Here is a 16,723-nt window from a genome sequence, read left to right as displayed (position 1 = left end):
AACACGGATGAAAGAAAATGAAGACATTTCATCCTTATGAATTGGAAGAACAAATATTTTTTTAAAAGATTTTATTTATTTATTCATGACAGACACACAGAGAGAGTCAGGGACACGCCAGAGGAGAAGCACGCTCCCTGCAGGGAGCCCAATAGAGTACTCTATCCCAGGGCACTGGGATCACAACCTGAGCCCAAGGTGAACGCTCAAACTTTGAGCCAAACCACGTGTCCTGGAAGAATAAATATTGTAGGGATCCCTGGGTGGTGCAGCGGTTTGGCAACTGCCTTTGGCCCAGGGCGCGATCCTGGAGACCCAGGATCGAATCCCACATCAGGCTCCTGGTGCATGGAGCCTGCTTCTCCCTCTGCCTATGTCTCTGCCTCTCTCTCTCTCTCTCTGTGACTATCATAAAAAAAAAAAAAGAATATTGTTAAAATGTCTATACAACCTAAAGCAATCTGCACATTTAATGCAATACCTATCAAAATACCAACAGCATTTTTCACAGAGCTAGAATAAACAATCCTAAAATTTTAATAGAACCACAAAAGCCCCTGAATAGCTAAAGCAATTTTGAGAAAGAAAACCAGAGCTGGAGGTATCACAAGTCCACATTTCAAGTTATATTACAAAGCTATCATAATCAAAACAGTATAGTACTGGCATAAACATAGATTAGTCCATGGAACAGAATAGAAAACCTAGAAATAAATCCACAATTGTATGGTCAACTTATTTATGACAAAGCAAGAAAGAATATCCGACAGGAAAAAGACAGTCTCTTCAACAAATGGTGTTGGGAAAACTGCAGAACAACATGAAAAAAAATAAAATAAAACGGGACCACTTTCTTACGTCATGCACAAAAATAAGTTCAACATGGATGAAAGGCCTAAATGTGAGACTGAAACCATAAAATACCTAGAAGATAGAACAGGCAGTAATTTCTCTGACATTGGCTGTAGCAACATTTTTCTAGGTATGTCTCTTGAGGGAAGGGAAATAAAACCAAAAATAAACTACTGGGATTACATCAAAATAAAAAGCTTCTACACAGTGAAAGTAACAATCAACAAAAACTAGAAAGTAATCTACTGAATGGAAGAAGATATTTGCAAAAAACATATCTGATAAAAGGTTAGTATCAAAAATATACAAAGAATTTATACACTGAAAACTCAAAAAACAAATAATCTTTTTTTTTAAATAATCTAATTTAAAAATGGGCAAAAGACATGAATAGATATTTTTCCAAAGAAGACATCCAGATGGTCAAGAGGCACATGAAAAGATGCTTGACATCACTCATCATCAGGGAAATGCAAGTCAAAACTACAATGAGATATCACCTTACACCTAGCAAAATGGCTAAAATAAAAAATAAGAAAACAAGTGTTGGTGAGGATGTGGAGCAAAAGGAACCCTCATGCACTATTGGTAGGGATGCAAACTGGTGTAGCCACTCTGGTAAAGTGTGGAGTTCTTCAAAAAGTTAAAAAATAGAACTGCCCTACAATCCAGCAATGGCACCATCAGGTATTCACACAAATAATACAAAAACAAACACTAATTCAAATTGAGACCTGCATCCCCATGTTTATAGTAGCTTTATCTACAACAGGCAAATCTGGAAACAGCCCACATGTCCATTAACTGATGAATGTATAAAGAAGTAGTATATATACACAACATATCACTCAGCCATCCAAAAGAATGACATCTTTTCATCTGCAACAACATGGAAAGACCTAGAGGGTATCATGCTAAGTGAAATAAGTTAGAGAAAGACAAATACCGTATGATGTCACTCATCTGTGGAATTTAAGAAACAAAACAAACAAGCAAAGGGGAGAAAAAAAGAGACAAACCAAAAAACAGACTCTCAACTGTAGATAACAAACATGATCACCAGAGGGGAGGTGGGTGGGGGAGGGGTGAAACAGATGAAGAGGATAAGAATTCACTTATCATGATGAGCGCTGAGTAATATATCGGACACCTGAATTACTATAATGTACACCTGAAAGTAACATTACACTATTTACACTGGACTTAAACTGTAATTTAATTTTTAAAAATCTCTATGTAAGTGCAAATGTCCCTTCTGTATTTCCCAATCCCTTTATGCATTTGAGGAGCTGGTACCTAACCTTCATCTAGAAGTGATTCGTCTGCCATTTGACATGTAAAAAAACAGAGAAGAAACCAGGGGATTGTATAAATGCCTTCCAAGCAATGAATGTGCTCCATTAAAATCCTAGGCTTGTGAATGTCAGTATGTGGCAGTATCGATCTATTTGAAAAGTTTTCAAAGATGAAATAAGATATTTTAGAGTAACCTTAACAGATGCGTTGGAATTTGGTGGAGAACATTTTGAATCCCAGCTCAACAAAATATTCCCGCATGAAAAGAATTTCATTCTTCTCCTCAGTAGACTGCAGCACAAGGAAGCAAGCTATTCGTTCAGCACCATCACTGTTCGAGCGTCTAACCGCGAGCGGGGCGGGGACTGGTACCCAGGACCGGGGCGGGGGGCGGGGGGCAGGACCGCGGAGTCGCCCGCCCAGCAGCTCCCCCGGCGGGAGCCGGCCACGGAAGGGTCCTCGGCGCCGTCGCCGCCCCGAGCCCCCTCCCCGTGCCCCCGCCTCCCATAAGCGACGCTCCGCGAGGGCTGGGCGGCGGGTCCACGCCCGGGGACGGGCGCCGCCCGCAGGCCCCGGCCCGCCGCGCTCTGCTCCGCCCGCGCACGCGGGACGCCGGCCGCCGGAGTGGCCCCGCGCATGCGCATCCGGAGCGCTGGCCCGCGCGCCGCGCCTTCCCCTTGGGAAGCGGGTTAGAGCCCCTCCCGCGTGGGGGGCGGTCCGGCCGCAGGGGCCTCGCCACCCGCCTCTTTGGCTGAGGCACGAGGTCCCCCGGGGTCGGGGCGGCGGCGGCGGCGGCGACAGGGGGCGGAGTCGCCCCGGCGCCCTTTGTCCGCGGAGTCCGGGGAGTGCGGCGCGGGCCCAGGGGAGGGGGCGGGGTTTGCGGCCCAGGTGCCGCCGTGGCGGCCGCCCGCGCTCCGCCGGGGTCCCCGAGCCGCGCCCCCAGGCGTGCCGGAGACCCGCACCTTCCCTGCTAAGGCCTCCCCATCCCAAGGCTGTACACGTATTTTCCTCTGGGCTCCTCTGCCGCTGCGGTTTGTGTGGGTGAAGGTCAGTATCATTTTTTGGAAAGTTTTTCGCCATCTCAGCATTATTAAAACATTCACCTTTTTTTCTAATGCTTCTAAAGGATTTTTAAAATATCTTTTTTTTTTTTTTTTTTTTTTTTTTTTACATTTCTACCTGTATGTCGTTAGGTAGTAATTTTGTTGTAGGTCTTAGATAGAAATCTACCTTTTGCCCAGTTGTCCTGCTATTAGATATTGAATCATTTTCCCACTGAATTGAGGCGACACTTTTATTATATTCTGCAGGTGTGTAACCTCGGATCTGTTTCTTTTTTTCTTCTTCCTTTTTTCCTTTTTTTTTTTATTGGTGCTCAATTTGCCAACATATAGAATAACACCCGTGCTCATCCCGTCAAGTGCCCCCCTCAGTGCCCGCCACCCAGTCACCCCCACCCCCGCCCTCCTCCCCTTCCACCATCAGGTCTGTTTCTAGACAATTTCTCACAGCTCTGATAGTTTATGCCCTGATACCGTTTTGTCTTAATTTAAACTTTATTTTAATATGTGTCAGAGCAAATCGCCCTTAAATATGTCCTTGGATATAATGGTTAATTTCTTTTTGATGTATTTGAAATTTGTGGAAAATGTAAAAATACTAAAATTATCATTCTCGAAAAGAGACAGATTTTTTAAAATTTTTATTTATTTATGATAGCCACAGAGAGAGAGAGAGAGAGGCAGGGACACAGGCAGAGGGAGAAGCAGGCTCCATGCACCGGAAGCCCGACGTGGGATTCGATCCCGGGTCTCCAGGATCACGCCCTGGGCCAAAGGCAGGCGCTAAACCGCTGCACCAGCCAGGGATCCCTAAGAGACAGATTTGATCATGGTACTGAGTAGGTGCTCAGCAGATAGTTATTAAATGAGGGAGTGTTTATTGAACGTCACTGTGTTGAAAACTTTTACATGTTTCCCTGTTGCCATCAGAAGAATATTCTACTTTCTTAGAAGTGTCCTCAAAGCCCTTTATGACCTTAATGTTGCATACTGCTTTGCCTTCCACCCTTGCACATCATGTTGTAGCCATACCAAACTACTTAAACATGACACACAGCCCTCTGGGAAAAATTCATTAATTTGATTATGTCAAAATTTTAAATTTCTGTATTCAGAGAGAGCAAAGACCTAAAAATAAAACAGATGAAAATATTTGTAATGTGTAAGAGACAAAAGATTTCCATTATATGTAAAGAGCCTCTGTTAATAAAAAATAAAAAAAAAAGGAGGAAGGGAGGGAGGAAGGGAAATGGGCAAAGGATATGCATAGGCAATTTATAATAGAAATATAGGTAACCAAAAAACAGAAAAAAAATTTTCATGCTTAGCCTCATAAATAACCATACAATGCAAATGAAGACAAAGATATTTTTCACTCAGTAGACTGGCAATATATAAAAATACTGATGATACAAGGTGTTGAGGAAAGTGCTGGGGGGAAGGGTACCAGTTATAAAACTAAGGAAGAAACTCTGAATGGCAATTTGACAATACCTACCAAAATGTTAAATGAGCTCTCTCTGGCTCAGAAATTTCATTCTAGAATCAGCCCTGCAGAATTACTTGCAGGTACACAAGGAGGTGTGTAAAAAGATGTTTATTACAATATTATTTGCAATTGTGAGAAATGAGTACAGCTTAAATGTTTGCTAGGGATATGGTTAAATATATTGTGATAGATCCACACAGTGGAATACTGTATGCTATCAAATAGAATAAGGTAATTTATTTTGAAGTTAACAAACAAAGATCTCTAAGACTGTGAATAAAGGATGCTGTAGAACCATGGCACATAGTATAGTGTACATTAAGTAGGGATGTGATTATATTATATATGTTCATAAATGCCCAAAAAAGGATGTACACCAAATGACAGTAAATTTTCAGGGAGGGAATTAGAATAGAAGAGGAGTTGAACGTCATTCAGTGTTACACTCATAGACTCCCATGTTTTGTGTACTTATGTTTTCATGTAAAATGTACAAAAAAACCTGTGAACATCTATAACTTGTGTAAGGAAAAAAAAAAACAAAACAAAACCTCATACACACTTAGAATCTACACAGGGAAGAAAAAAATTTTATGATGCAGAAAATTTTAAAATTAACTTAAAAGCAGTAAAGAATAAAAGACAGGAGATCCCTGGGTGGTGCAGTGGTTTGGCGCCTGCCTTTGAACCAGGGCACCATCCTGGAGACCCGGGATCGAATCCCACGTCGGGCTCCCGGTGCATGGAGCCTGCTTCTCCTTCTGCCTGTGTCTCTGCCTCTCTCTCTCTCTGTGTGACTATCATAAATAAATAAATAATTTTTAAAAAAAAGAATAAAAGACAAATGATAACATGGAGACTACATTTGTTATTTATGTTATTACAAGGGAGTTGCTGTCTACTATGATTAGGGATCCCCAAAACCATCCTTAGGTTCAGTGATTTGCTAAAAGGACTCATATAACTCAGCAAAACTATTATACTTACAGTAGCATGAGTAGTACAGTGAAAAAATGCAGATTAAAACCAGCAACAACAAAAAAAAACAAGTAGAGCAGTATCCAAGAGACCAGGTACAAGCTTCCAGTTGTCTTCTCTCAATAAGAGTAATGCAGATAGTGTTTAATTCTCCCAGAAGTGATAAGTAATGACACATATGCAGTGTTACCAACCAGGATTCTCATCCAAACTTTGGCATCCAGGGTGTTTATTGGAAGTTGGTCATGTAGGCATAGCTGACACCTGTGTTACTGATCCTCAGACTCCAGTCCCTCCAGAAGTCAAGCTGATACCACATGGCCCAAGAATCCCACCATAAATCCTATTTTATTTTATTTTACTTTTATTTATTTTTTATTGGTGTTCAATTTGCCAACGTACAGAATAACACCCAGTGCTCATCCTGTCAAGTGCCCGCCTCAGTGCCCGTCACCCATTCACCCCCACCCCTAGTTCGTTTCCCAGAGTTAGGAGTCTCTCATGTTCTGTCTCCCTTTCTGATATTTCCTACCCATTTCTTCTCCCTTCCCTTCTATTCCCTTTCACTATTATTTATATTCCCCAAATGAATGAGAACATATAATGTTTGTCCTTTCTCCAATTAACTCATTTCACTCAGCATAATACCCTCCAGTTCTATGCACGTCGAAGCAAATAGTGGGTATTTGTCATTTCTAATGGCTGAGTAATATTCCATTGTATACATAAACCACATCTTCTTTATCCATTCATCTTTTGATGGACACCGAGGCTCCTTCCACAGTTTGGCTATCGTGGCCATTGCTGCTAGAAACATCGGGGTGCAGGTGTCCCGGCGTTTCACTGCATCTGCATCTTCGGGGTAAATCCCAAACAGTGCAATTGCTGGGTCGTAGGGCAGGTCTATTTTTAACTCTTTGAGGAACCTCCATACAGTATTCCAGAGTGGCTGCACCAGTTCACATTCCCACCAACAGTGCAAGAGGGTTCCCCTTTCTCCACATCCTCTCCAACATTTGTTGTTTCCTGCCTTAATTTTCCCCATTCTCACTGGTGTGAGGTGGTATCTCATGATGGTTTTGATTTCTATTTCCCTGATGGCAAGTGATGCAGAGCATTTTCTCATGTGCTTGTTGGCCATGTCTATGTCTTCTTTGGTGAAATTTCTGTTCATGTCTTTTGCCCATTTCATGATTGGATTGTTTGTTTCTTTGGTGTTGAGTTTAATAAGTTCTTTATGGATCTTGGATACTAGCCCTTTATTTGATAGGTCATTTGCAAATATCTTCTCCCATTCTGTTGGTTGTCTTTTAGTTTTGTTGACTGTTTCTTTTGCTGTGAAAAAGCTTCTTATCTTGATGAAGTCCCAATAATTCATTTTTGCTTTTGTTTCCCTTGCCTTCATAGATGTATCTTGCAAGAAGTTGCTGTGGCCAAGATCAAAAAGGATGTTGCCTGTGTTCTCCTCTAGGATTTTGATGGAATCTTGTCTCACATTTAGATCTTTCATCCATTTTGAGTTTATCTTTGTGTATGGTGTAAGAGAATGTTCCAGTTTCATTCTTCTGCATGTGGATGTCCAATTTTCCCGGCACCATTTATTAATAAAATCATGAATGAGAGAGATCACCACCAATACCAAGGAAATACAAATTATTTTTAAAAACTTATTATGAGCAGCTATACGCCAATAAATTAGGCAATCTAGAAGAAATGGATGCATTTCTGGAAAACCACAAACTACCAAAACTGGAACTGGAAGAAATAGAAAACCTGAACAGGCTGATAACCAGGGAGGAAATTGAAGCAGTCATCAAAAACCTCCCAAGACAAAAGTCCACGGCCAGATGGCTTCCCAGGGGAATTCTATCAAACGTTTAAAGAAGAAACAAACAGACTCTGCCTGTCCCGGGAGGAGGCCAGATCCTGGGCTGTGTTCCCGGCGCCCCGTGCTCCCGGGCCTGCGCTGTTGGATTCGCGCTCCCCCCCCGCAGCCCCCTCCGCGCCGCCGCCCGAGCCCCTCCGAGCTGCTCCCGGTCCAGCCGTGCAAGCTGCAGCCCTTTAGGGAGCTCAGCCGCGGGGTGTGGCGCTCTCCCGGGCGCAGGTGTCTGCTAGTGTCCCAGGGAGCCTGAGGGCATCCCCGCCCTCCTGGGGTCCTGCTCTAACTCCCTGCGAGTGCCTTTCCGGCCAGGAAGATTGGTGAAGCTCCTGCTTCTCAGGGTGGGGGCCCTCCTATCCTGGGGGCACTTGCCCGGCCTTAGCCCGGTTCCCGCAGGGCCTCTCCCCCTTTTGTTTCTTTATCCCCACCCCACCCCCCACCCTCCGTCTTCCTACCTTGATAGAAGCGTGAACTCTTCTCAATGTAGCATTACAGCTGTTCTCTCTTTAAATCTCAGGCTGAATTAGTAGATTTTCAGGATGATTTGAAGGTTATCTAGGTAATTTGGTGGGGACAGGTGACTTGGGGACCCTACTCTTCTGCCATCTTGCCCCTCCCTCCATGGTATTTTGATAGGGATTGCATTAAATGTGTAAATTGCCCCGGGTAGCATTGACATTTTCACAATATTAATTCTTCCACTCCATGAGCATGGAATATTTTTCCATCTCTTTGTGTCCTCCTCAATTTCTTCCCTGGGGAATTCTATCAAACGTTTAAAGAAGAAACCATACCTATTCTACTAAAGCTGATTGGAAAGATAGAAAGAGATGGAGTACTTCCAAATTCATTTTATGAGGCCAGCATCACCTTAATTCCAAAACCAGACAAAGACCCCACCAAAAAGGAGAATTACAGACCAATATCCCTGATGAACATGGATGCAAAAATTCTCAACAAGATACTGGCCAATAGGATCCAACAGTACATTAAGAAAATTATTCACCATGACCAAGTAGGATTTATCCCTGGGACACAAGGCTGGTTCAACACCCGTAAAACAATCAATGTGATTCATCATATCAGCAAGAGAAAACCAAGAACCATATGATCATCTCAATAGATGCAGAGAAAGCATTTGACAAAATACAGCATCCATTCCTGATCAAAACTCTTCAGAGTGTAGGGATAGAGGGAACATTCATCAACATCTTAAAAGCCATCTACGAAAAACCCACAGCAAATATAATTCTCAATGGGGAAGCACTGGGAGCCTTTCCCCTAAGATCAGGAACAAGACAGGGATGTCCACTCTCACCACTGCTATTCAACATAGTACTGGAAGTCCTAGCCTCGGCAATCAGACAACAAAAAGACATTAAAGGCATTCAAATTGGCAAAGAAGAAGTCAAACTCTCCCTCTTCGCCGATGACATGATACTCTACATAGAAAACCCAAAAGACTCCACCCCAAGATTGCTAGAACTCATACAGCAATTTGGCAGTGGGGCAGGATACAAAATCAATGCCCAGAAGTCAGTGGCATTTCTATACTCTAACAATGAGACTGAAGAAAGAGAAATTAAGGAATCAATCCCATTTAGAATTGCACCCAAAAGCATAAGATACCTAGGAATAAACCTAACCAAAGAGGTAAAGGATCTATACCCTAAAAACTATAGAACGCTTCTGAAAGAAATTGAGGAAGACACAAAAAGATGGAAAAATATTCCATGCTCATGGATTGGCAGAATTAATATTGTGAAAATGTCAATGTTACCCAGGGCAATTTACACGTTTAATGCAATCCCTATCAAAATACCCTGGACTTTCTTCAGAGAGTTGGAACAAATTATTTTAATATTTGTGTGGAATCAGAAAAGATCCCGAATAGCCAGGGAAATTCTAAAAAAGAAAACTATAGCTGGGGGCATCACAATGCCAGATTTCAGGTTGTACTACAAAGCTGTGGTCATCAAGACAGTGTGGTACTGGCACAAAAACAGACACGTAGATCAGTGGAACAGAATAGAGAATCCAGAAGTGGACCCTGAACTTTATGGTCAACTGATATTCGATAAAGGAGGAAAGACTATCCACTGGAAGAAAGACAGTCTCTTCAATAAATGGTGCTGGGAAAATTGGACATCCACATGCAGGAGAATGAAACTAGACCACTCTCTTGCACCATACACAAAGATAAACTCAAAATGGATGAAAGATCTAAATGTGAGACAAGATTCCATCAAAATCCTAGAGGAGAACACAGGCAACACCCTTTTTGAACTCGGCCACAGTAACTTCTTGCAAGATACATCCATGAAAACAAAAGAAACAAAAGCAAAAATGAACTATTGAGACTTCATCAAGATAAGAAGCTTTTGCACAGCAAAGGATACAAAAAAACTAAAAGACAACCTACCGAATGGGAGAAGATATTTGCAAATGACATATCAGATAAAGGGCTAGTTTCCAAGATCTATAAAGAACTTATTAAATTCAACAGCAAAGAAACAAACAATCCAATCATGAAATGGGCAAAAGACATGAACAGAAATCTCACAGAGGAAGACATAGACATGGCCAACATGCACATGAGAAAATGCCCTGCATCACTTGCCATCAGGGAAATACAAATCAAAACCACAATGAGATACCACCTCACACCAGTGAGAATGGGGCAAATTAACAAGGCAGGAAACCACAAATGTTGGAGAGGATGCGGAGAAAAGGGAACCCTCTTACACTGTTGGTGGGAATGTGAACTGATGCAGCCACTCTGGAATACTGTGTGGAGGTTCCTCAAAGAGTTAAAAATAGACCTGCCCTACGACCCAGCAATTGCACTGTTGGGGATTTACCCCAGAGATACAGATGCAATGAAACGCCAGGACACCTGCACCCCGATGTTTATAGCAGCAATGGCCACGATAGCCAAACTGTGGAAGGAGCCTCGGTGTCCATCGAAAGATGAATGGATAAAGAAGACGTGGTTTATGTATACAATGGAATATTACTCAGCCATTAGAAATGACAAATACCCACCATTTGCTTCAAAGTGGATGGAACTGGAGGGTATTATGCTGAGTGAAGTAAGTCAGTCAGAAAAGGACAAACATTATATGGTCTCATTCATTTGGGGAATATAAAAATTAGTGAAGGGGAATTAAGGGAAAAGAGAGAAAATGTGTGAAAATATCAGTGAGGTTGACAAAACATGAGAGACTCCTAACTCTGGGAAATGAACAAGGGGTAGTGGAAGGGGAGGTGGGCGGGAGGTTGGGGTGACTGGGTGATGGGCAATGAGGGGGGCACTTGGCGGGATGAGCCTTGGGTGTTATGATATATGTTGGCAAATTGAACTCCAATAAAAAATTTTTTTAAATAAAAAAATAAAGATATTGGTGTAGGGCTAGGGTTAGGGGTAGAACTAGGAGTAAGGGTACAGGTATAGTTATGGATAGGAGTAGGGTAGGGTGTGGGGTAGGGTTACAGATAGGGATAGGAGTAATAGAAGTTGTGGGGGCAGGGTTAACGGTAGAGGTAGGGAAGTGATAAGTTATGGTGTAGGGGTAGGTCTGCGGTTCCTTGTAGATGTAGGAGTAGGAGTATGGGTATATTATGTATGTGGAAGGTTAAGGGCATGGTTAGGAGTAAGTTTATGGGTGGGATAGGAATTGGGATAGGGTTAAGGTAAGGGTGGGATTCTGCAAGATATAGGGGTAAGTTTAGGGGTAGGGGTAGCAGTAGGGTTAGAGGTAGGGATAGACTCAGGGTAGGAGTAGGGTAGCAGTAGGGGCAGGGGTATGGGTAGGAATAGATTTAGTAAGGGTTTGGGGTAGTCGAATGAGTTGGAGGAAGATTTGGGCTAGGAGTATGTGCAAAGTTAGGATTAGGGTTATACGTATGGTTATGAGTATGTGTAGGGCCAGGTGTAGTTGTAATTGTAGGTTTATGGTTTGGGGTAAGGATAGGGTAGTGTTAAGGGTTTGTCTGGGGTATGACCTGTGATAGGGGTAAGGAAGAGGATAGGTAGTGGTTGAGGTAGGTTTTGGTATAGGTTTATCAATCATGGTAGCAGTAGAGTTTGGTGTCGGGGTAGGATTAGGTTCAGGAATAGGGTAAGAGTAGTGTTGAGAGTAGGAGTAGGGTTAGAGGTATGGGTAGGGGTAGGGATAGGATTATGGGTAGACATAGTGATCCATGTAGGTGTAGGCATAAGGGTAGGGTTAGCATTAGGTGTAGTGTTAGGTGTATGGGTAAGTTTAGGGGTCCGGTAAGAGGTAGGGGTAGGAGTACATTACAGGTAGGGGTAATGGTAAGTGTTAGGGTAGGAGAAGAGTTAGGGTAAATGAAAGCTTAGGCGTGGAGGATGGTTAGTGGTAGGTGTAGGTTTGGGTGTAGGGATAGGGGTATGAGTAGGGTAGGTGATAGTGTAGGATTAGAGTTAGGGATAGGCACAGGGCCAGCTCTGAGAAACCAATGTTTCTTGAATGCAGCTGGCAAGTAGGCTCTAACAGAAGGAAGTTAGGACCTATCTCAAAGTCGATGTCTAGGTACAGTGGAAACGTGCTGTACTTCCTCTAAAAACAAGAAGTCCTTGACTAAAGCTTTCAACAAATCTCTAACATAAGGGAGTTAGAACATATATCAAAAGTAAGTGTGGAGTCTCAAGGGGAATGCGCTGTACTTAACTCTGAGAACGAAGCGTTCCTTCCCTGAAGGTTTCAACTAGCCTCTCACATAAGGGAGGTAGAAGCTATCTCCACAGGGGTGGAGGTTCCATGGAAATACTGTAGAGTTAACTGTGAGAACCAAGCGTTCCTTGAGTGCAGCTTTCCACTACCCTCTCACAGAAAAGCATTAGAACATATATCAAAAGTAAGTGGGGAGGGTGGAGTGAAATGGGGTATACTTAACTCAGAAACCAGCGTTCCTTGAAGGCAGCTTTTGACAAGCCTCTAACATAAGGGAGTTAGAACCTATGTCAACAGGGAGGAGAGGCTAGAAGAGGGCAGTGCGTGAGCCAGGGACGCCCATCAGTGCCAGGGTCCTTACACCTGCTGCGGAGGTGGGGGCCAGGCGCACGACCTCACCCGCTTTTCCTCCCTCCCAGTCAATCAGGTCGACCAGCGGCCCTGTGGGTGGTGTGGCGGCCGCGCTGAGTCTCCCGGCCCACTGGGTCAACCAGCCACTTCTTGGCAACTCCAAGGCGCTAAGTCTCCCACCACCCTGGGTCAACCAGCTGTGCAGGTCTCCCACCTGCCGGGTTGACCAGCCACCCGAGTGTCCAGGCCTGCCGACCAGCTATCTGGAACGCTGGAGTCTCTGGCCCCCTTCCCCCGCCCCACTATCCCAGGTCGATCAGCAGCCCTTTCCTCACCCTGCTGCCCATTGTCCTCGCACTTGCAACTTCTGCTCTTTCTGCCTTTGAACCGGATTTTGATGGCCTGTAGCAGGTACCCATGGACTCCACCCCTTATTTGACTCTGATCATGCCTAATCTACCCCCCTCCCCGCTTTTTTTCTTTAAAGAAAGATTTTTATGTATTTATTCATGAAAGGCAGAAACCTAGGCTCAGGTTGAAACAGGCTCCTCACAGGGAGCCCAGTGTGGGACCCGATCCCTGGACCAGGGTGATGCTCTGAACTGAAGGCAGATGCCCAACTGCTGAGCCACCAAGACATCCCTAGTCCTGTCCATCTTACATCCCATTGCCACCCATGGTCCTGCGTGTTTGTCTGGTTCCCACACACAACCTCGTGCTCTACTTCTATCTCTAGACACACCCTATGATCCCCATCTAGGTTATAGGCTAAGATGGGACTGATTCTCATTTGACAAATCTTGTGTTGAGGACTGTCCTTGTTTGCTGTAGTGGTGGCAGCGAAACAAAGGGTCTCTCTCCACAAAAGGTGCCAGGTCATTGGGAGATGACGAAGGAAGGATAGGTTTTGGTTTGTGGACATTTCTATATCTGATCGGGAACTGCTCCCACTGTCCAGTGTCCTGGGTCTTTGGGGGTGAGTGCGGCAGGACTCCTTTGATGATCTTTCCAAATGCGCCCTTGCCTGGGGCTGGAACCGGAACTGGAACTGGAACCAGAACAGGAACTGGTGCAGCCTGGGTGGTTCAGAGGCAGCAACGTGGAGGGGAGGTGGGCGGGGGGGTGGGGGTGGGGGGAGGGGGCATGGCCCCTAGCAGTGCAGATGTCCCTGTCCCAGGGAGGAGGAGAAAAACATCCCCAAGGCCCCTCTTTGGCTGTTGGCATGAGTGTGCACACACCAGTCCTGAGTCAGGGAACGCTACTGACCCAAGTGGATCCGGAGGAGGCTGCATCCCAGCCACCCTGTGATCCCATATTCATCACACCTGGACTCACAGAAGTGCTGGTTTTCTGGCCCTGCCTGCCTGCCTATCTCTGCATCCAACTTGCAACTAACTCTTAGTCCGTGAGGTTGGGAGCTTTAGCTCTCTGGTTCTTGGTATATCCCAAACATAGAATGAGGTTTGCCATACACTAGCACTTTCAATAAAGCATCTGTGAAATGAATATCGAGGAAGAAAATTCTGAGCCTTGAACATTTCTGGGCCCTGCTCCCTTGGCTTTCACACTGACCCAGGTCCAAATGGCTCAGACAAACCTCAGCATGCAGGCTCTATTTCTGTCCCTCTGAACACACCTTGCCTGTCTGCTTCCTTTAAAAAAACAAAACAAAACAAAACAAAAAAAACAGGGATATTGGGTGGCTCCGTGTTGAGTGTCTGCAATGGGGTCAGGTCATGATCCTGGAGTCCTGGGGCCAACTCCCTCATCGGGCTCCCCGCGGGGAGTCTGCTTCTCCCTGTGCCTCTTGTCACTGACTGTCTCTGTCTGTCTCTCATGAATAAATAAAGAAAATATTTTAAAAATGAACAAATGAGTGATTAATGAAAATGAACGAATGAATAAATATATAAATAAGCAAGAAAGCAAGGAAGCACACAAACAAGTAAAATTGATCAAGGTGTGCCTGGCTGCTGGCGGGCTCTGTCGGGGGAGTGTGGGACTCTTGATCTTGGGGTTGCGAGGTCGAGCCCTACCTCGGGTGCGGAGATTGCATAAACACAAAATCTTTAAAAAAAAACTTTTTTTTTTCAATTGATCCATCACTAAAAAGAAACCTGGCAAACCTGAAGATGAGAAAATGAAAGAAAACCTTCCTGGTTCCCCTACTGTTCAAGTCCTACAGTCTTGCACATCCTAAAAACAGAAAATAAACTGTCCACTTTCTACAGTGTTCCTCATCATGAGGACACCCCAGCTCTTTATGGAGAATGCCCACGCAAACATGTATATACACGTGCACGCAGCAAACCAGACCAAACCGACCCAGACCCTATAGAACCCTGCACGGAAGGTTGAGAATAGACACCCGCCACCCACAGAACACTCTGGCAGACTACCCATATGATAAAGGCTTAGGGGGCCTTTACCTGCAAGTGCTCACTTACGTGGGACATGCGGAAGGATAACCTGAGGCTCAGATGGCCCGAATGGGGTTCTTTGGACAAGCCTGAATGCTGTCTACAATTAGGGAAAGTCGGCAATGAAGCTAGCCAAGGGACTAGAACCTAGGAAGCCCTCTGGTTCCATCAAGAAAGCCCTGACTTTTGAGGAGAAACCAGTGCTCAGCTAGCTCGGGGAGATACTCTGGTCTTCGTTTGGTTGGTTTGTTGCTGCAGTTTTTGGTATCTTTGCGTGAAACCAGCCCTGTTCTGATTGGAAATGGAAAACAACAGATGGATGGGATCCAGACGTGGTCGTGCTACCTGGCAACTAGAGTTGTTTACATAAGTGGCTGAGATTGGAACATCGGGTCTTTCATGACCTGTACACAAATGGGAGTGAAACAAAGACTAGAGTTCCTTGGCATCTTGTTTGTGCCAACGTCCCTATGTGTTCTACGTGGGAGAGGTTCCCTCTGCCTCCAGATGCTATTGCTAACATCCGTTTGTAAAGGAACTCTAGCTCATGAGTTGAAAGGCAGGCGCGGGTAAAACTCAGGCACCGTACATCTCAGAAAGATAAAGATGAGACCCAATCTTTTACAAGTTCCCATGATCTGGGATGAAATTCCCTACATTCAGGACACCTGTGTGGCTCAGTGGTTAAGCATCTGCCTTTGGCTCAGGGCGTGATCTTAGGTCCAGGATTGAGTCCCACATCGGGCTCCTTACATGCAGCCTGCTTCTCCCTCTGCCTTGGCCTCTGCCTCTCTCTCTGTCTCTCTGTCTATCTCTCCAATAAATAAATAAATAAAATCTTAAAAAAAAAAAGAAATACCCTATATTGGGACTTCTGGGTCACCCCATCAGAAAGATGCCTCGCAGGATGGGACCCAAGAGGTGGTCCAGAGAGATGAGGATAGACCAAAATTTTACACACCTGACCTGACCCCCCCACTTCCCAATAATCAAAATCATGAAGAAGAGGGGGAGAGCAGGCCAGGCAGATGCCAGAAATCCAAAATCCACTCCTCCTCCCCAAGCACAAGCACCAGAACCGATGCCCAACCCACTGCCTGCTCCTCCACCTCCTTCAGAGGGCTGCAAGGCAACCACAGACGAAGCCTGTATTGCAGGAGGAAAAGACAGAAGTTGGAGATGAAGGAACAGACAGAGGTGGAGGGGGAAGGGTGGAAGGTGCCAGATAAGACAAAGGAGAAGAGTGATGCCTGGGTGGCTCAGTGGTTGAGCTTCTGCCTTTGGCTCAGGGCCTGATGCCAGGGTTCCTGGGGGTCGAGCCCCACATCAGGCTCCCTGCAGGGAGCCTGCTTCTCCCTCTGCCTGTGTCTCTGCCTCTCTCTGTCTCTCATGAGTAAATAAATAAATATTTTTTAAAAAGACCTAAAAACTTTAAATCTGCCTCAAGCCTTGCAGGCAGCTCCCCTGCCACCTCTGCCTCCCCCTACCCCATCTCCCCCTCCCCGTCTCCCCCTCCTCCTCTTCTCCCCCTCCTCCTTCTCACATTGGAGTACCTCCCAAATCTGCAGGCAGGATGGAGCCCAAGGGCTCCCCTGGACTTAAACTGCCCACCTCAGACTTTCTCACAGGAGCCTGACAGTGGGAGTGGGGAACAAATGGATTGACTTTTTAGTGGACACAGAGGAGACATATATGGATTT

The 16,723-nt window shown here is 44.9% G+C and overlaps 1 protein-coding gene across 14 annotated transcripts in view; it reads right to left on the bottom strand.

Moving 5' to 3' along the window:
- MLANA (melan-A) overlaps nt 1–16,723 on the bottom strand; it is a 106,868-nt gene that overhangs the window by 34,473 nt on the left and 55,672 nt on the right. For 4 of the 14 annotated variants that reach the window (XM_049116075.1, XM_049116074.1, XM_049116076.1 and 1 more), the window contains 2 exons: nt 8,011–8,110; nt 5,595–7,241 (listed from right to left, as the gene is read on the bottom strand). The exons of the other annotated variants lie outside the window; for them this stretch is intronic. In XM_049116075.1, coding sequence (XP_048972032.1) covers nt 6,299–7,237 — 939 coding nt within the window. In that variant the 5' untranslated portion in view covers nt 7,238–7,241; nt 8,011–8,110 and the 3' untranslated portion in view covers nt 5,595–6,298. Of the gene's footprint in view, nt 1–5,594; nt 7,242–8,010; nt 8,111–16,723 lie in introns of those variants that run through there. 14 annotated transcript variants of the gene reach the window in all.

The sequence above is a fragment of the Canis lupus genome, chromosome 11 (assembly GCF_003254725.2).
Source record: "Canis lupus dingo isolate Sandy chromosome 11, ASM325472v2, whole genome shotgun sequence".
NCBI lineage: Eukaryota > Metazoa > Chordata > Mammalia > Carnivora > Canidae > Canis > Canis lupus.
The sequence above is the reverse complement of the archived record's forward strand: the minus strand, read 5'-3'. Positions and strand labels throughout refer to the sequence as shown.